General features: G+C 26.7%; 1 protein-coding gene across 12 annotated transcripts in view; it reads right to left on the minus strand.

Moving 5' to 3' along the window:
* LOC136976074 (MAP/microtubule affinity-regulating kinase 3) overlaps positions 1–22,581 on the minus strand; it is a 132,418-nt gene that overhangs the window by 78,812 nt on the left and 31,025 nt on the right. For all 12 annotated transcript variants that reach the window (XM_067271271.1, XM_067271279.1, XM_067271276.1 and 9 more), the window contains exon 2: positions 11,483–11,583. In XM_067271271.1, the coding sequence (XP_067127372.1) occupies positions 11,483–11,542 (60 nt within the window). In that variant the 5' untranslated portion in view covers positions 11,543–11,583. The remainder of the gene's footprint in view (positions 1–11,482; positions 11,584–22,581) is intronic.

The raw sequence follows: 22,581 nt of genomic DNA on the forward strand, positions 1-22,581 counted from the left end.
ATATTTAAATTTAGTATGCTAAAAGTTTTTTAAAAAATTGACAAATGAAAGCATTAATCTAAGTAATTTGTTACTTATATTTATTGCTACTTACATAAAATATAATACAAAAGTTTTCATTAAAAAATCTTTTTACAATATTTTTCCAGAATATTTCAAGATATTCTATTCTATTCAAGATATTTGGAAAATATTAATATTTTTAGAATTTTCCAAAAGTATGATAATTTTTTAAAATATTATATTATATGACAAATTTGAAAAACAAAATATGTTTCCCTGGAAAAATACAATATATTGATAAAAGCAAAACTCCACATTTCTAATATAATAAAACTACACTAATTAAACATTTAAATAATAAATAATTATTGACAATATGACATAATTTGCTAATTAAAATTATATTAAAAAAAAAAGGAAAAACAATTCCTTTCATATAAACTATATAAATACATATCAACGTTTCAAATTGAATTTAAAAATTATTTGACTTTTCAAACTGAACTGAATTTAAAATGTTTTACATGTACTTGTTTATATTATCTATAAGAATATATTTAACACTCACACTAATATCTTTTATTATATGACTTAATTTTAAATGTTTTATTTTTATGCATTTATTTAAAACTTAAGAATATTTTTAAAGTAATTTCAAAAGAAAAGTTATATTAATAAATATTCTAATACTGTATAATGCTTTTAAACCTGCAGCAAAAGTTAATTTGATTTTGAGAAAAAATTTATTATATTGATTACTTGGATCAATAAGCCAGCTAAAGATGTAGTTATCTTTTCACTCAAGAATACTGTCCTAAATACTAAAATATATCAGTTGATAAAAATAGTTTTATTCTTAATCTTAATTTTTACAAAACAGTACTACTGAAAAGATAATATTAAATAATAAATCTATTATATTATTAGCAAATGTTATTTTTTGTAAAAAAAAGTTTTTCTTTATAATTTATTTATTTTTGTCATTGCATCTCTTTAGAAAATAAATTAACATTGCATATAAAAATGCATTTTAAGTTAATTTGAATTTAATGTATACATTAAAAATAAATAACAACAAGTTCAATTTATAAGTTTCAATTTATAATAATCATATAATAAATTCAAATAATATTTTCAAAATCATTCTATTGTTAAATATATAACTTTTTTTTGTAAACTAAACAATGCAAATTACAAATAGATTAATAATTCAATTTAAAACTATATGTAATGCTTTAATTATTTACTTTTTAATCAAGCAAAATTAAAAGCTTTATACTCTAAATAAATAATCTGAAAAATTATCTGATACATTAGAAACGAAAAAAAATTGTTCTCTTTGTATTTAAAACAAAGTGTTTTTTATAAATTATATTAAAAATAAAAGCATAATCTCTAAAGATTAAACATTTTACTCTCACAAAGTACAATTAAACAGAATTTATTTAAATATGTACACACAAATATAAATTACATACAGTTAAACCTGTCTGTTTCAAACATGTTTATCTCAAAATTTATTTTTTCCCCTGCATTTTCAGCCTAAATTCAATATATTCTCCATATTTATCAAATAATTTTTTCCCAAAACCTCTATATATCAGATTCTGGACCAAAGTATCAATTACAAATTCAAAGCTAAATGATAGCAAAAATTGTAGTTGAAAAACATCTCTTGAAATACAGTATGTAGTTGCAATTAACACTACTTTTCTCTGATTGGCTATCTTATTGGTTGAAGAAAGTCAGGCATTAGAAACTATTAACAAACTATTTCTATTAATATATTTCAAAAATTTTTTATTTATACCTAACATAGGTGTGTACTGTACTTGCTATTGTATTAATAAAATAACATACTTCCAATCAAACCTATTACTGTTTACTATGTAGGAACCTCTATCTCAAAACCTGTTATCTCAAATTTTTCCTTGCTCCAGTGGGATTTGAGATAGATAGGTTCAACTATGCATGTACTATACATATATATATATATATATATAAACTGAAAATATTTTACATAGTTGTACTGTATTTACTCAAATGTAAGACAGTTTTTTTCAGATTGTGTGTGTCTGAAAATAGGATGCATCTTAGACTCAATGTAACATGTCATAATTAGTAACCTCTAGTGTCATGCATCTTAATCTGATTTCTCTGTCACTAATTCCATTGCATCATTTTAATGATTTTATTGGACCAATATTCATAGCAGTAAATATTTAATAGGTCAACTTAACTCAATCTTATTAGTCTATTACAGTAACAATGTAAGTATTTGGATGAAAGTCCCAGAAAAAGTTGTGCAGCACTTTTCAAGAAATGTTGCATTTCCAATGCTTTAAATAATACTAAGTAAAACTGCAAGTGGGAAGATGTGAGCATTAAATCTACAGTTAATTCAGAAGAGCCTGACAAAAAGTGAAGATATTTCTGATTTTGATATCACAGAAAACAAGTGATGTATAACTTACTTTACTTGAATTAAATACTGAACAAATCAATTCTGTTGATGTAAATTCTGTTGTATAAATTTTTTTACAAGTTCTTTCATATACACATTTGTCTCCAACTGTATTTTTAAAAAAAAAATTGTGGGCAAGTATGTAGAAATTAAGGTAAATCTTAGATTCAATGGTGTCTTACATTCAAATAAATATGATAAATATTTTTGGCTTTTGTAGTAATAAATTTTTATAATATATAATGACGTACACAGTTTAATGTGATATTTTAAAATCTTAATCATACAGATGCATTCTTTCTTTATAACTTATTACTATTAGAAAGTTATATAAATGAACAAAAATTACAATCACAAATATATCACTACAAATAAAGTAAATTAAAATTTTCTTTGAACACATGCATTTTCATCTTTAATAAAAAATAATTCTTTGAAAATACAAGATGCAGAAACACTCACTAAAAAACTCAATAAATGCATTTGTAGATTTCTGAATTTTATTTTGACAAAAATTGGTTTAAAAATTTAAATAACTACAGTAGAGCGTCGTTTATCCGAATCAATTGGGGACTAGGTTGGTTCGAATAACCGATTATGTACGAAAAAATATATTAACCTATCCAATGTTGAAATTTTTCTCCGTTGCATCGCTTCGTGTTGAATTTTCGTCGATTTTAAGCCTAACAAAAATTTTTATAATAATAATCGAGCCTATTGTATCGTTAAAAATTATTTCTTTATTTTGTACAAACAAAATAAATATATTGAAAAATATAAAAACAAAAAAATATATACTTTAGAAGTTAATCTAGTATCAAAAACATTTGATTCAGCACGACACAGTCCGACTGGAAAGCTTTCAGTTGACTGGCTTTCGGATAAATGACGCTCTAATGTACATCAAATTCTGATTATCCATGATAATTAGTGCATGGGTATGCATGGAAAACCAGAAAACATGATTAATCAAAATAGCCCTCTAAACTATGAAATAACTATTCAGAGGTTTTAAATGAACTACAGTATACAGGTAACCCCCGTATAATACAGCACTTCTATAGCACGGATTCACTCTGACACAGTTCGAGAATTGGGTAAAACCCTTGTACAACATGAAATGTAATAAATTTTTACATACTTAAGTATGTAAATTTTCTTTTCCTGCCTTCTGTCGATACACATGGTCCTTCTCGAAACTTGTTTCAATGTTGCCAGATCTCAACGCTTCTGCTTTTGATGTTGCCAGATGTTTTTCCCTTATTCCATACTTGCTTTATTCTTCATATGTGTTAGCACCATATAAGGAAATTTATAAAGATCTTTTAAGTAAAAGCAAGCAATCTGAAATTACATACTTTTTGCAAAAGGTAAAGCATGGATCTGAAGATAATGCAGAAAAATGCTCAGAGGATAAGGATAACTTGCCAAAAAGAAAATACCCTCAGTTAATAGTGCTTAGTGATGACGAAGAAAACATTGTTTAATTTATATTAATATGTATCACTTAAGAAAATTTTAATAAAGATATTTATCTTAATTATGAAAATATAACAACATGTTTTTTTAATTTTTGGAACCTAACACCCCTTTTCATACAAGTTCTTTGTTTCGTATAACACGGATTCGCATAACACGGCAATTTTTTGGAACGTAACTCCCGTGTTATATGGGAGTTACCTGTATATACAACTCAATTCTGTTATAATGCAGTTAAAATGTGAGTCCCAAGTTTCATAAGCTTAAATGTATATTTCTTCTAGTTTCAAAAATATCACATAGAAATTTAAATTTTACATTTCTATGTATAATTCTTACATTTTTTCCAAATTCTTGTATTTTAACTTTAGAACTAGTAGTATATTTTTCAAATCTGTTGTTTATACCATATAAGTGTAATTTTTTCACATGCCACATGCATTTTATCAATAAACTTTTAAAGTTCCATTTGTAAACTGAGTTCAACTCCCATGGATGTTTTAGACCATTTCTTGGAATGGAAGCTGAGCTTGAAATCTATAAATAATATTACAACTAAAACCTTTTTTACAAATGTGTTTTCACTATTGCTATGAACATCACACTAATGAGTCTCACACTCCTCCAACTTTGCCTAGTGCAAAGTAATATTTCAGAACTAATGATTCACTTCTATCCCTTAGAACTGACAGATGAAGGAAGAATGAAAAGCTGAATGCTGCTTATGATACTTTGTCATTTTACAGTAATTCTAATATTTTGACAATGCATGGATAATCAGGAATTTGGTGTATAAACAAGTAAAACAATAATTTTGCTCTGTTTAAGTCTAACAGTAAACTTATCTGCACAGAAAACTGATACTTGATAGTCAACAACAACAACAACAATAATAATAATAATATATTATGTAGAAATTTCTAAATAAGAACCAAATGTAATAAATTCAAAATATCAGTGAAAATAACTATAGTAAAACTTTTATCTTTTCCTCAATGTTCAGAGATATGATGGTTAACAAACCATCACATTTCTGGAATGTAAGTATATTAAACAACCCAAAGCCCTATACGTATAGATACATAGACAAATGATTGCCTTAAATAGTTAGGCTATAAATTGGCTATTTTTAATAATTAATACTAATTTGCTATTAGAGGTGGATATCGGGCACCATCTCTTATCTCAGTTAATAATTATAATTTATTAAATAACTTAGAATCATCTGGAAGAAAATGGAATATGGCAATTGGCCCTGAAGTTGCACTACAGTAATAGCAGCACATGCTTATTCCTCAACATTTTACCATGCTTCCATTATTATCATTTAGCATTATCATGCTAGTTTCTCATCACTTAAAAGCAATGAAGAAATTGAAGAAGTTGACAACAAATACAAAATCAATTAGTCAAAATGAAATTATGCTGTCAGAGTACATCAAATGTTTGCATAACATTCACAACATTGCTTCAGTTAAGACTAGAAATACACCAGAACAAAAAAAATTAATGAATAAAAATTAAACTTAATTATTGTGAGATCCAGGGGTTGAGGCAGTGAACCCCACTCCCTAGACACCAAATGTGAGATCAGGGCTGTGAGACTCCGCTCACTATAATCAGGATGGTTTAAGATTAAGATAGGAGATTGGAAAATTGCAAAATCTCCATCGCATCAGGAGCCTGATACCTGTTAGAATAAATATTTTATATCGCATTCTAACTTGCAATAAGAAGAATGTCTTAAGAAATTTAGTCCAGGCATGCAACAAACAAATCAAAAGTAAATTTTTTATTTTTTTTAACTTAAACCTAAGAGTAATTTAAATTAGAATGGTTATAAAAATTTGAAATAAATATTTTGATTGAAATTAGTTAAAAAATAGCTAAGGCAAATTTATACAACAATTAAAGTAAAATTATAAATTAAGTTCTGATTATCTGAATATCATCATCTGATTTGTTTATCTGAATAATAGCATTCATATATATATATATATTGAGATATTGAGCTTTTAAAAACTTCACAAATTCCAATGTCATTTTACATTATCATAATTAATATGCACATACTTCTGACAATAAATTTTTCAAATTTTCACTCACTTTCACAGTAGTTTCTGGCTTCACATCAAAGGTTATACATTCTATTTCATCAGTATTTGCATTATTATTTTTGTCTTTGCTAGCTTCCTGGAAAATATTGCTATATAAAACTTTCCATAGGATGCAAAAGAACAACAAAATGTATAGAATAAATATAATTATGTCAGAGGAGGGAGCTACAGATCGAAAATGGAAGTAGGCATTAAACGAATTTAATTAAAGAAATAAATGGTGATTGACCAAATTTTGGAAGCGACTACATCTTTTTATTTTTACAAAAAATTTTATCATCCAGCGAAAACTCTAGAATTTAAAAGGATTAACTATATTTATTTAAACAAAAATATAAAGAATAGGTTACAATTCTATATATCAATTAAATGATTAAAATAACAAATAAATGTCTAACTAACTAAGAAAATAATGAAACAAATATATATGCATCTACTTAAACAATTCCTGGTTCAAATTACTAATAATGAAAGAGCTTACAGTAATTATTATTGTTACCTGGAAATGTATTGCAAGAACCTTTTCTTGGAATGGGAAAACTTCTCATATCATTCTTCTTTGATGGGATCAATACACCAAAAATAAGGCAGGAACTTAAAGGGCTAACTATACCGTGTGGCCAGAAGCATGGCTGTACATAACTAAAAATGCAATAAAGAGGTGATATTCACCTTATATACAGAATCAGTGGACTAATGAGGGGATGTCCATGATTCGTTTCTCTCACTATGTTCCTAAGAGAAACTACAAAGTGTTACTTTCACTTCTGAAGGAACAAAGTCACTTCTCTAATAATTGATAGGAAGTGTGAGGATGACAGGAAAGATGAACTTTCTATCTTTTTACAGCTTTAAGAAAATTCTAAAATATTGACAAAAAATCTCTTTTAAAAGTATAAAAATGTTCCCTATCAAACTCCCGGTTCTCACGTATATACTTGAACCTATGTTTTACAGCACTTGTTTTATTTTGTATAGTGTACAATATCTACATTGGGAATACATATAATATATGTATCTTCAATATTGTATAAATTATTTTAGAAATTCATTAACCATCTTTTCATTTATCAATAAAGTTTCCTGTCTCAGCAACTTAAATGCTGAGAACTTATTTGTGATAAATAATTAATCATGCAAAATTTTGTATTCAAATAACATGCCTTAAAATTCCAACTATATTAATATTAAAAGCTATTTGCAGAATAATTATAAAAAGTAATTCTTTAAGTATGACAATGTTTCTGTAAATTTCAAGTATAAAAGATATCTAAAATGGATAAAAATTTCAAATTTCTCTCTTAATTTGTTACATAATATTGAGTGATCAACAGCTAAAATGTGAAGCATCAAATTCTACAAATGCTATACACAGACATAATCAACATTGCTTTCAAAATTAAGAAATTTAAAATTATTCTTATTATTTCAAAAATGTTTGGTTTATTTACTGCTCTTTATAAAAGAATATTTTACAATTAATAATATTTCACTAGTATAAATTCATTCTATAGAAATAAAAACACATAATAATGAATGAACTAAACAGAGGGAAAAATAATGCAATAAGTGAATTACATCAACTGTATTTATCATATATTTTTATTAGAAATATTTTTCATTCATATTCATTTTCATTTTTAAAAATTTTAAGTTTGTTATATTGTATTGATGCAATGACATTCTATGCATTTAAAATGTGAACTAAACCATAACTATTTTTAAATAAATTATTTCAAATAAACATTATGAAAAATTATACATTGTCATGCTCCATGAATGAAAGAAATTTTATAAAAATAAGCCTTAAATTCTGCTAATCTCACAATAATGCTAATTAAGGAATTATTCCAAATTTAGCAGACTGAAGTATAAAATCCATTTTTTGACCTGTTTATGTTGGTTAAATTTTAATAAAAAGATTATTACCTGTACTAGAATACTATAATTATATCAATCATCAATCACATATTTATTTTTATTTAGGAAAAAAATTTGAAAAAATGAATACTGATTTATTTGTATAACGTGAAGCTTTCAAGAGTAACGGTCTCAAGAATGTTTTGTGTAAAAACAACTTTTTCTAAAAAAATTCTGAAGGAATATTTTTAAAATTAAATGTAATAATTGGATGAGTATAAAGAAAAAAGTATTTCTCACAAGAATAATGAAGTTTTCAGGATATTGATGAAAGAAGTGTACATAATCCAAGCAAAAAAAACAATCTATAAATTCAAGAAGTCACTTTAAACATGATATTTTTGAAGTCTTCTGAAGTGTCTTTATCATTAGTTTAAAACTAACTTCTTGACGCTGCTAATGTTTTCATTTGAATTTATAAACTTCATTTAATATATATAAAATATAGCATAAATATATACAGCAAAAAAAAAAACTTTTTTTACAGCATTCAATGACAAATTATATATACAGTAAAATCAGAAATTGCATGGTACCAAATAATTTTTTTGGTTAGGCAGTTTCTGTTTAGAACAGGTTTTTTTTTTAAACATCAAAAATCATTCTGTTCAGAAGAATTTTTCCCATGCTATAGCAAAATTTATAAAAAAAAAAAAAAAAAACATTACAATGCAAACCACAGTTACGAGTTTCTTTTCGACTGTTATATCCAAGACCTCTGCCCTTGAAGGTACAACTTCTATTTCATTGTCGTCATCTCCCTTACCTGGACTCTCTACAGCTCCAGATAATCAAATAAACAAATGATAATATGTACATATGCATATCTTTTTATGAATAAATTTGAAGTTTGTTGCATAATTTTTATAATTTTACAATGATCCCATATTCCCGGTGCAAGCTCCTCGCTTATCGACAAATTCGCTTAACAACGTAGTCATTGGAACAGAACTCAATCGTAAAGTGAAGAGTACCTGTACTAATATTTCATACCTATGCTCTTTTGGTTTAATTCTTCTGATGTCAATGTTGCATGAATAATCCAAATTATATTTACCAAGAAGTTATGCAAATGATCTTTCAGAATTCTTTTTTTTTTTGTATGTAGCTAGAAAAAAATTACATATTAAACAACATTTTTCTTTTATCTTTGTAAAAATGTAATTGACTTCCCCATTGTTGTTCATAAAAATGGCAGGTTTTCTTTTTCTTTGAGGCATTCATTATAAACAGAAAAACTAACAAAATTTGAAAAAGAAATATACCTTTTGATACCATTTAGAAATACTGATTAGGTACTTTTCACCAAAAAAAGCTAGCATACATGTAATTTATTTTCAAAGGGATAAAAAAAACAAAGGTGTAGCACTTATAATTAGTACAACTAGCACACAATGGTCCATGTGCTATTCATGAAATTTAAAATGACATTATAGAACAGAAATTGCAAACATTGCTGGCTAAAACCTGCTTTACAATTGACTTTGGTCATCCTTACTTTGAAAGCTGAAGATATTTTGAAGTAATCATAATAGTAAACTCTGATTCAAAGATATAATTTACATGAACAAAAGAATCATGCACAAAAAAATTGGGTATATTTTAAACATTGTAATACTAGTATTCTCAGATATCTTGAATAAAATATTCTCTCAGCAAGAAAATATATTGACAAATGACCACATCAATTGACAGAAATGTAGGATAAGTTTACTTGATTTGATGCTAGTACAAAGATTCAGTAAGAAAAAAAACTATCAGTATGTGTTTAACTTCTTAACAGATGATTAATCCAGGACTGATCATCTGTTAAGATGTTACATGATCTAATAATAACTGAAAATAAAACAATAATTACAGTAGAGAGTCGAAAATTGACATCAATTGGGAACTGGGGTTGTTCAGATTAGGGATTTGTTCCGATTACGGTCTATGCACGAAAAAATATATTAACCTGTCCGATGTTCAAATTTTTCTTCGTTGCATGTCACTTCCTGTTGAATTTTTCTCCATTGCGTGTCGCTTCGCGTTGAATTTTCGTCGATTTTAAGCCTAACGAAAATTTTTATAATAATAATCGAGGCTATCGTATCGTTAAAAATTATTTCTTTATTTTGTACAAACAAAATAAATATATTGAAGAATATAAAAACATGAAAATTATACTTTAGAAATAAATTTAGTATCAAAAACGTTCGATTCAGCACGACACAGTCCGACTAAAAATCGTGCCGATTATCGGGCGATTCCGATTACCAGGGTGCCGATTTTCGACTCTCTACTGTAATACTTAAATCTTGTATTCTTGTTTTACAAGTAATCACTTGCTGAAATGAAATATCTTCAAAGTGGTGATAATCAAGTAATAGTCACTGATTAGAAGATAACTACAAAGCTGAATGAATACTAACTGATATATATGCATTTAAATATATTCTTTATGATGGCAAATATAAAATAAGAATAAAACAAATTGTCTATTGGCATTAAAGTTATTTATTTGCAAAATATTTAATTAAAAACAAGTACTTCTGACATTTCAAAATGCCATCTTCAGGTTAAGCTTATACCATTCAAATTACCTACTTTTTAAAAATTGTAATTCAAATGATATATGTTCAACCTGAAGACGACATTTTGAAATATCAAAATTACTCATTTTTAATTAAATATTTTGCAAATAAAACAACTTTAATGTTGATAGACAGTTTGCTTTATTCTTACACACTCATTTTCCTGCAAGAAATGTTTCAAAAAATTTGTGAGGTATACTATATCTAGGTATATAATTAAATATTTCTTCAACATTTCAATATGCATGTGATGAAAATTATGCAATTTTTGAAGAAGTCATTGGTTGATAACACTTCTGCCATAAAAATGACTATTTTCATATTTTTATCAGCTTAAAAAATTAATATATGATTTTTAGAGGAATACAGAAGAGAACATACAATAATAATAATATCATTGCTTATAAAAAAAATTTAATTATCTTCTTAGAAAACAAAATAAATTCATGCCACTTGTTTCCTAAGACAAACACAAGAAAATGAGAAAAATGTTTTCTATATATGGTGCACTCACTAATTCAAACTCCATTTAATTTAAACCAAATCTGTTTATTTTTCTGTTAACTGTTCTAGTCTAAAACAAAGAAATCATAGATTATTTTTTAAAAACATACATACAAATTTGAAAAATATGTATCAAATATATTTTTCAAAAATTTATACTGTATGTATTTGTATGTAGTCCTTTTTTGATTTCCTTTTCCTTATATATAACACTACTAATCAGGCCAACCTACATAATAATTAGTTTGAATTACTGAGCATGCATTGTAACATCATCAAGTAACAAATTCAAAGATGTGAAATATTTTATTAATAAGAATAAAAATTTATTAAATGGTTTGAATCACTCTAATATTCACTTATTTTCATAGCAACTTTTATAATTTATAATTATCATTATGAAATTTAAGCAAGTTTCTCACCTGATCAGCCACAACTGATTCATGAACTGTCTGAAGTGGAGTACGAACGCTGGCAGACATTGTAAATATACTTTCTTCTATAAATCCTAATAAAATTTTTCCTAAAAATTTAATAAATATAATCAATTAAACTTTGAATACTTTCAAAAGAATTTCAATGAATATGAATATTTAATATAATATTTTGTTTTCATTAAAAAGTACACATTTAAAAATAATCAATTCAATTTATAATTGTATCCTCTAATTTTGATTTAAAAGAGTGATTCTTAACCTGAGATGCAAGCATGATTGGAATAAGAGAAATCTTTTCTGGAGGTGCAAGATTTCTTAAATACTTTTCAAAGATAAAAAAATACATTTAACTTTTAAAAACTTTTTCCTATCTTTTTTGTTTAGAACTGAATCACTTTTTAAAAATAAGATCATAATAAAAATGCACAAATATCAAATTTAAAGATGCAATTATATACTTTTTCCTGTTTTATGTCTAGGTTAAGGATTTACATGTTTTTTTTAGTGATGCAAATGTTACTGAACACTTACACACACAAGAATTTTCTTAATTGCTTAAGTTTTACCTAAACCTAAGCTAACATACAGATCAAAAAATAGCATAACTATTACTTTAAATAAGAAAACAAATTTTTCATAGGAATGTAAACACACATTTTAAAAAAGTTACAATGTTACATTAAACTTGATATATAAGATGTTAAAATAAACAGATTTTTATTTATATATTTAAATCAATATTGTAACTAAAGAATTTAAATACAAAAACTAATTTTTTAGTATCTGTGTATGTACAGTACATATATATAAATCTACTTATGGTTTTATATAAACAACTCCACAAACATGGTTTTTCATTAAAGCCAGATGATCTGCCAAATTATTGAGCTATAATATTATGAGTTGATAATTTGGCAGATTGTCTAGCTATAAATCTACTTAAAATAAACCTTGAATTTTACTTTACAATCTAGTACAAGGTTATCCAACCTTTTTTCCTAATGGGCCAAATTAGAAATTTACGTATATTCAGCAGGCCACATAGATACCTTATATAAATATATTTTTTTAAAAAGTTCAAAATGCAAATATCAAATTTTAATAACAAATATATATAATTACAAAAAATACTGTATTATTTATTGACAGTAAAAAAATTATACTCATGCAAAATAAAAATAAATTCAATTCAATTTTTGACATTGCATTCCTTTTATAATATTGTCAATAGCTGCTTTTATGGTACTAGTATTAATTCTAAGAATGTTAGTTAAATGGGAATCACTCAACCTATTTCTTTCAGCAGTTTTGATGTTTTTCATGCATGAAAAGAATTGTTCACAACAGTATGTACTACCCCACATGCATAACAGTTTTCTAGATAAAACAATTTTCTAGCACCAATTATGACATCAAAGTGTATTCAGTGAAAAGATAATAATTTTTACAACATACATTACCAAAATAAATGAAAATGTACCTAAAAAATTTAGGGTGCAGTGGGCCACATAAAAATATTAAGTGGGCCACAGGTTAGACATCCCTGGTCTAGTATAAAGCGTATCATATATATAATTCTCAAAGAAGTCATCGTGGTAATGAATATACTTTATAAAATCACAAACAGGATATTCAACAATTCCACTTTTTTCTAATTGTTGTATTGCTACCATCACATTTATTTAAGGAAAAATATATACATATAATTTATAGCAAAACCTACAATGAGTAATTATTTACTAAAAAAAATTATAATGCTTGTAATTTTTATTTAAACAACACAATTGAGACTATAAGAAAAATAAGCAACTTTTTACATTAGAATAACAATTATAAAAATTTTATGCAAAATACAGTAAATCCTACAAACTTGACTTGTGTACTAAGAAAGTCAAGAGTTACTGAAAATGACAAGTTTTACAGCATAGCAGCAATGCCAGAATAAACAGAAAAATTTTCATAAAAGTATTATATGTGCAAATTTGTGTATGTATTTTACAATTTATTTTGCATACTAGTACTTTTTATATATTAACAGGACTTATTATACTGGAAAATATGGATGCAGATATTTAGTCTTACTATTTAGTCAGGTGAACTAAATAAAAAACATTTTTTATTTAGTTCACCACAGGTGAACTAAATAATAATAAGTCCTGTTAATATATAAAAAGTACTAGTATACAAAATAAATTTTAAATTACGATAGAAAAGACACAAAGGCATAATAATTAAATTGTGTATGTATTAACTATGAAGTGACTATTTCTATTTACAGTTAAATTTTAATTTAAAAAAACTATTGACTATTCAGTAGCTACCTTAGAGTTTGGCATATGCATCATGGTGTTTTTACAGTGACACCTTCGAAAAAAGGTTATATTCTTTGTTAATACATGGAATTCATGCTATTATCAAGTTTTGCCAGTAAAGAACAATAACTTATTTCATCTTAGTGTTAAATAAAAATTAAAAATTAGATTACATATATATTATGTCAAGTTATGAAGAGTAGAGATCTGGGACTCTACTATATATTAGTTTAATTAATATGGAATATTTTGTAAGTGAAATATTAACAGAAATAGAGATGACTATTGATCTACCAAATAATAAACAATTTAAATTTTTAACTTTTTAATTAGCATTTTAATTTGTATTAAATATTTTTTTTATTGAACTACACATTTGTTCCCTACTTAGCACCATTGCATGCTGACGGACTTCCCTTCCAGCTGGAAGTGGTGACACCAGGTTTCATCCCCTGCCACTATGTGCTGCAGAAAGGCGTCACTGTCATCCCTGTAGTGCAACAAATGCTGTAAACTCGGGCCCATTCGCTATTTCTTGTGGTGTTCAGACAGCATGTGGGGTACCCATTGGCAACAAACTTTTTGATACTTCAGACTGTTGGTAACAATATTGTGAACAACTCCAATGGAATCGTTTAACTCATTTGCAACATCACAAATGTTTTCAATGTAGATTTCCCTTGATTGCAGTGTCAATGTCTGTAATCAGCTTCTCTGTCACAATTTTGTGTGCCTGACCAAGCTGCAGCAAATCCCTTGTCTTGTGTCGACCGTCGCTAAACATTCTTGCCCACTTCATCACTGTACACAGCCAGCATTCTGCGATGAATATCCACCAGCTTACACCCTTCCAGTGTTAAAAACTTAATTACAGCTTGCTGATCTGTTTTAGACGCAGTTGCATCCACATCAGCCATTTTTAAATGAATGCCGCATCCTTACAAATGAAGTTATCACAAATCTGGTTGCGCATGCGCATGCATGGTACATAAACCTTCACTATTGCGTTTGTTTCACGAAAATACATTGAAAACTGTTCACATGCGACACTTTGAATCACTTTCATTTGAACATGCCTCTTATTATAAAATTTGTAAGTAATATATTTACTTACAAATTGAATATATAAATTTAGATAAAGGCCATAACTATGAATAATTAAACTTTAAATCATTAAATTCATCATTAAAAAAACATACTTTGTTATAGTTTCATAATAAAATTCACTAGACATATAATATCATAATATCATAACACACACACACACACACACAAACAAACAAACACAAACACACAAACAAACACAACAAGCCAACACAGTATCTTTAAATCACTTTAATTAAAATTTTTCAAAATAGAATAGAAATATTTCATTACATTTGTACTTACACACAGTTGTGATATAAACTATTAGTTTTTGTTCTAATTTCATCACTTAATAAGAAATAATATATATTATTCTACTTAAATGAGCAAATATATATAGATATTAATATAAATAAAGAATAATAATTACCATAACAATGTATTCATTTTTAAAAAGGAATATACACTGCATACTTATAAAAACTATACTAAATACTAAAAATCAGGTTTTAAGACAGGCTTGTTTGTATTTATTGAATTATTATATGTTAAATAATAAAACATGATCTTATGTAATACATTGGACAAGGTTTTAACAAAAATGTTTTTTCTTAACAATGAATAAAGCCAGAATAAACGAAATAAAAATAAAATTACAAAAACTAACTTTTCTCTGATAAAATTCAAAATTAGTTAAGTATGATTAGAATTAAATTAGATGAAATACAAAATGATAATGTTAAATGATTAGTAACAGTAAAATCAATACTTTGAAAGAAAAAAATATCAGTAAGCTTAGGAACTAAATGAGAAAAAAATGTAACAGAATTGTGTTTTTTATATTTTTCCACTAAAGGAAAGATTTGAGAAAAGAAAATTATATATATATAAAATTTCCTTTTCTCAAATTTTCTGAAATTAAACTGAAAGCTTTATTATAATTAGTGATGTAACGAATATTCGGTTACTACCCGGTATTCGGCCTAGTTTTCACTATTCGGCCGAATACCGAATATTTAGTCACTATTCGGCCGAATACCGAATACCTAAAAACAGGAGTAAGAAATAACAAAAACACAGTAAATTAATCATTTTGGTAACTTTTATTAATGCTGAAAATTAAACTATAATTATTAAAGTTAATAAGAAATAGCATCTAACTCTAGTATTAAATTATTTCGTAATTAAATAATATAGCCTTTATGTAGCCCGATATCTTATGGCATTGATGGCGTGTAGGTTAGAATGTATCGGGCATTAATATTATTGTTTAGTTAATTATGTTATATTCGTATTTGCGTATATTTTTATATTTTTTACGATATTTTAAAATGATTTACAAAATGTTTTATTGAAACTTATCGTATTTAATGAAAGAATTATTTATCTATTTCTAGAAGATGAGTAACTAATATATAATTTATTTTATATATAAAGCAAAGAATGAGCATTTTTCATTATATGCAAAAGATAACATTTGAAATCATGTTAATTTTAAAAATATTGACAAAAACAATAGCACTAAAATATCACAAAACTTCACAAATAGAAAACCCCAATAATATATTTGAACTGTTCCACAACTGGGAAGAAACTAGACCATATGTCCCCACTAAAGTATATCCTTAGGGCACTATTCAGTCTACAAATACGTAGTAAAAACAAAATTTTAGCGTTAAAAAGATTGATTGCAAATAAAATAACTTATAAGTTATAACTTACATCTAAATACATTTTAATATGTATATATGTATACATTTTAATATTTTAATACATACTAATTACATTTAAATAATTTAGACCTACTGGAAGAAAAAATCGTAGTGACAGCAGTCCAATAGAGAGCAGAGTGCGCGATCCTTGCCATAATGCGGTTTGCGTGCCAATTTTCGTACGTGCGTTAATCAAGCCAAATAGTTTGGCCGAATATTCGGCCATTCAGCCACACTCTTGGCCGAATATTCGGTATTCGGCCACGCTCCTAGCCGAATATTCGGTATTCGGCTGAGGCCAAATATACTATTCGTTACATCACTAATTATAATATATATGTATATTATAATATATATATATTTCATTGATATATATATACCACATATTCAATGAAATATATGATATACAGTGGTACCTCGTATAACGTACACCTCGAACAACAGATGCTGCGAACAACAGACTTTCTGTTTGGCCGTTACATGACTCGAGCAACAGACTGGCTGCAAACAACAGACTTTCCGGCATAATTGGTGACTGCTCCATGGGTGCATTCTTTAATAGTGGTCACTCTGTGTCTCCGCTACTATGGGAGTGCGCTGCTGTTTGTAGGCATTTAGGAACGATGGTGAAAGAAAGAAAGATGGCGGCACCCGCACTATTGATAGTAACATAATGGAGGTATCTGTAATTCTAAACTATAAGCTTTAAAAAACAAAAGAAGGGTCCCAATTTAACCATAAAATGGATTATTTGTTGAAAGAGCATTCAAAATAGCCTCAAAAAAAATTCGTAAAGACACTTACATCACCGCATGCACTAACTCGCACTTTCACAATTTCTGAATTCTCATTCATAAAACCACATAATGGACCTGGAAACGAAACTATCTTAGCCATGGAGGACTCCATGTTGCTTTCCACCGTAAACTACTGCTACAAGCGGCCGTTTTTGCCGTTCAACGACGTGCACTCCCACCAGAATTTAGGAACGCATTCCGCAGGAATTTTTAAACGAATGTCGCTTGCGCAGAGTTACGCGGAGGAATAAAAGAACACACCCCATGTTCATTTTTTAATGATACAGTACAGTTATTTTATGCTGCGGAACGAATTAGATGTTTTAACATGTTTTTCTATGGGAAAATGCGTTTCGTATAACGGACGTGCACCTGGAATGAATTAAGTACATTATACAAGGTACCACTGTATATATATATCATATATTTCATTGATGATAAATGAAAATGAAATATATATATCAATGAAATTTATAATTAGATAATATTTTCATTAAGGCTATTACCTTTATTTCAGAAAAAAAATCATTGTTATAATACATATTGTAATGTATTTCCTTAAATTGTACTGTAATGATTGTTAACAAATCAATATTATGTAATGGTATCATGTTTTAATTAATTACACCTAACAAATATTAAATCTCTCCATTTGAATTTGTGCAAAATATTCTACATTATACAATCACTTAAAAAAATTGAAATATACCAGTGAAATCCAAAATATTGAAAGAAATTCTACAATTTATCAGCAATAATACAATTTTTGATTTTACATTCAGAGATACATTTATTTGAAATGAAAAAATCAATTACAGAACACTTTTTTAATAACTTGTTTTGGATTCAAATGAAAAATAATTAATTTTTCAATCTAAACTTGAATTTTGTAAACTAGCAACTATGTTAAAGAAATAATATATTAAAATATAAATGTAAGAAAGTGCTGTTTCTTACCATACAGATCAAATTATAAATATAAAATTATGTAAATAAAAATAAATAAATAAATAAATAATATATATATATATATATTATTATATATATATACACAGTAGAGCATCGATTATCCGACTTAATTGGGAACTGGGTTTGGTCGGATAACTGAAAAGTGAAATAACCAAAAAGTATGAAAAAATACATTATTAGTATAGTGTATTAGGCCTGGTTTAAATACTAGCCTACCTCTCATGGTCGAGCCAGTGCTGCCAGCTAAAACATGCAAAAATTTAACAAAAATAATATTAAAGTAGCCAAGACATAACTAAATATTGTAGCGCCACATCACTAGCGGACATTTGAATTTGCCAACTAGAACGCAGTCTGTTAACTGATAAGTCGGTTAATCGGAGGTCGGATAATCGATGCTCTACTGTATATATATTTATATATATATTTATTTATTTATTATTATATATTTATTTATTTTATTACAAATTTATTATTTCATTATGAATATACAGGAGGGGGTGCATAAGCAGGTATACAGTTGAGAATTCTGAGAAATACAAATGTTTGGTGTTCAGTATTATTATTTTTATCATCTTTTATTAGTTCATATTCCTTATTTGTGATTTAATTTGTACATAAAAAATAAATGTTTTTTCTTCCTATTTTCTCCCTGTATATTTTTTTCCCCATAACAACAATTGTATACCTACTTTTGCACCCCACTGTATTTAAAATATGAAAATTTATTTTTTCTTACATTTTTTGATATTAAATAATAAATCAGTAACTCTGTTTTTAAAATCAAAATTTGCACATTGCTTTTACTGAATTAAATTGAGAAAATTCACCATTATTAATTAAGAAAAACATTCAATAAATGAAAATTATTTTTTAAGAATATTTTACAAATTTTATTATTAGTGAAAAAAAAAAGTTCCAGCTTCAGTTTCAAAAGATTCAATAAACAGTAATACATCTAATCTAGTTTATGAGATATGCAGATTTAGACTCCCTTATAGATCTGCAAATTATTTTTTTTGTAGAACTGGAATAAAAGAAAGATTTGCTGTGACACTAGAGGCCAATAAAAGATTGTGAACAAGTCATGCAGTTGCATTATTGGCAAAGATTTCATCTGTTCAATATGAAAGAACAACACAGCATCTAAATTTTAAGAATTAGTTTTAAAAAATTACGGAAAAATGGAAAATCTTTTTGTTAAGTTATTGAAACAAGTGCTTTTAAAGATGTTTTGTGAGATATTTTAAATAATTTGATTGAATTTCCATATATTAAACTTTGGTTGGATATGAGATAGCATAACTGAAAAATACAAAAAGTTCTTTTATTACATTAAAAGGAAACAGTCAATTATAAATAGTTTTAAGAAATGTCTATTGGAAGTAAATGTGGTTTGTATTCTCTTTGGTTAAAAACTATTATTTTTTTGTAAAATGTAAAAAAGTCAATGTGTAATTTAAAGACAACCAAGGAGAGGCATAAAACTTAAAATGAGTCTTGAATAGATGAATAAATCAAGCTTGTTTATTGGCCAATAAAGGAAAATTTTTTAAAAAACCTTACATTGCTTAATCTTCTATTTGAAGTCAGCACAATAATAATTGTTTATATATTCTAAACTTTAATTTATTGAAAATGGATTTGATTATTATTTATAGATGAAGATAATCTTATAATGATAATACTATCTATGATAATAGTGTTAACTTGTTTTAGTACTCTCTGCTTGAACGAACTCTGACATTAAAAAATAAAAGTAAAATCAGCTTCAAATCATATATGAATTCATACGTGTGTGTGTAAAAGAAAATATTTTTACACACACACAAATTGATAAAAAATTCTATATCAACAAATACTAGGACATATAAGAACAACAAAACATTAATAAAACTGTCCACAAATGGAGTGGAAAAACTTAAGAAATTAACTTTTATAGATTTAAAGAACAAAAACCAACAAAATACTTCAAATTATTTTGTAGATATATTACAATGAATATGAACACACAATTTGATGAAGAAATTATTAAATAATAAACATAAAATAATTGCAATTATTGTCTACGTTCATAATAAAAACAACTTAAAATTACATATTAAAAGTTTCCCAATAAGGAAAATAGAGAATTTTAAGACAAACAGGGAAAACTTATATTAGTAATAAAAAGAAAAAAAATGTAGTAAAACACTATTAAAGATAAATATAATAGAATGTCTGAGATGAAGAAAAATTGCTAATTAAAAGGTAAAAATTTATTTTGACAATTTTAAACAACAGAATATTCTTTCTAATCTAAATAAAATATAAATAAGAATTATTAATACAAAAAATCAAGTTTTTAGCTGAAAGGGTCAAACAGCAATTGTCATAAATCAAATATAATAAGACCATATTAAAATTTCAAAAAAACTATCAGAAATGCTATTTTCTGACTAGCTTTTACTCTTAAACATTAATTTCTCTTTTGCAACAAATTCCAGGGAATTGGAGAAACTGCACGTCTTTCAAATTAATCAGTAAGCTGATAGTGATTTACATACATTACATATAGGCTATAGTAGTTGTTATATACACTTATTTCTAATTCAAGCGAAAAATCACACAAAAGGTGTTAAGTAGTGTTTTAAGGAACTTTTTATTTTCCAGCAAGCAAGCACTTTCGACGTAGTTATGAATGTCATCCTCAGACAGTTATCTGTTTTTCATTGCTCATCTTGTAAGGTAGTTTACATGTATACTGTGGATGTCACTGCAACAACAACTGAATGGATAACTGTCTGAGGATGATATTCATAACTACATCGAAAATGCTTGCCTGCTGGAAAATAAAAAGTTCCTTAAAACACTCCTTAACACCTTCTGTGTGATTTTTCGCTTGAATTAGAACAATTGTTGGTGTGACATCCACAGTACATAATTCTAGTAAATAAATTTAAAAGTCCTTTTCAGTTTTTAAATTATCATCTCATTCCAGATAATTAATTTCATTTCTTTCAATCTACTTCTATTTTCTCATGTGATATTAGTTTAAAAAAAAAATGTCTGTTTTATCTATCTCAACTGTTTTCTAATATTCATAAATTCTCCTTTCAATGCTGCATATATCATTCCCATAATTTGAGATATCCAACAATCAACTTTTGCAAAAAGTGAATATATTCCACTTTAAGATTAGGCTACATCTCAATTTATCTCTGATAATAAAATTATAGAATTGCCAATTTTTTTTTAAAGACCTAGATACTTATTTCTTCTCTTCTCTAATTTCTTTCAAAGATCTTTCAGAAACTCCATTGACATGAGAAATTTATCTCAGTGACCAAGTCAACTCAGTTTTCTCATTAATTTCTTTTATATAATTCTTCACTGTCTAGTTTATTGAAACCTTCCTTTATAAGCTTACAGAGATGGCAAGAATCAAAATTTATCTCCCAGCATTGTTTTTCTGTACTGTAGGCCTAATATAAATGAAATGTGCATAAGATAAACTTCATACTTATTGCAGTTCAGAAAACATGAAAGCTCTTGATAATCACAATTGCAAAGACTGTTAATTAAAGGATCTTCTTGTCTTTTCTTTTATATATTTCTATCAAACATTATAGTGTAGTGAGATTCTTAGACATTCAATTCTTCCTTAATCTCTAAAGGCAAGGATCTCTTTTAATTCATAAAAATTTCTTAAACTAATTCAAGTCTTATTGTGAGGCCCGGAAATAGACCCCCCAAAAAAGAGGATATGTACAAATTTGTTAAGTTAAACCCCAATATTATAACTTTTATAAGTGGTGAGTCAGAGACACCGGACTTTGATGTCGACGCTCATAAATAGAAACGGGAAAAACAAAATTTTAGGTAAAGAAAATTTAGAAAGAAAAATATTAAAAATTAAAGACGCAGTTTAGAAGGCAAAACGAAGCTAGAAAGAAAAAAATATCAAAATGAGCATAGGTGTCATAGTCAACAATTAATTAAATGTGATCATAGTCTAAAAGACAGTGTCGGATAAACCTTCTCTTGCCGACCTTTCCTGTGACCTAAACGGAGCTCCATTTACACCTGGAGACACGTGGGAGACCAATTAGGAAGCGCAGAAGAAATATCTGCCCAATTAGTGCCAAGTTAAGCTGAAAAACTAATAAAAACTCTGACTGCAAGAAAGGAAGACTTCCTCCATAACGGATCTTTTTGGATTCATCGCC

This window comes from Centruroides vittatus, unplaced genomic scaffold (genome assembly GCF_030686945.1).
Source record: "Centruroides vittatus isolate TY-2023 unplaced genomic scaffold, ASM3068694v2 contig_393, whole genome shotgun sequence".
NCBI lineage: Eukaryota > Metazoa > Arthropoda > Arachnida > Scorpiones > Buthidae > Centruroides > Centruroides vittatus.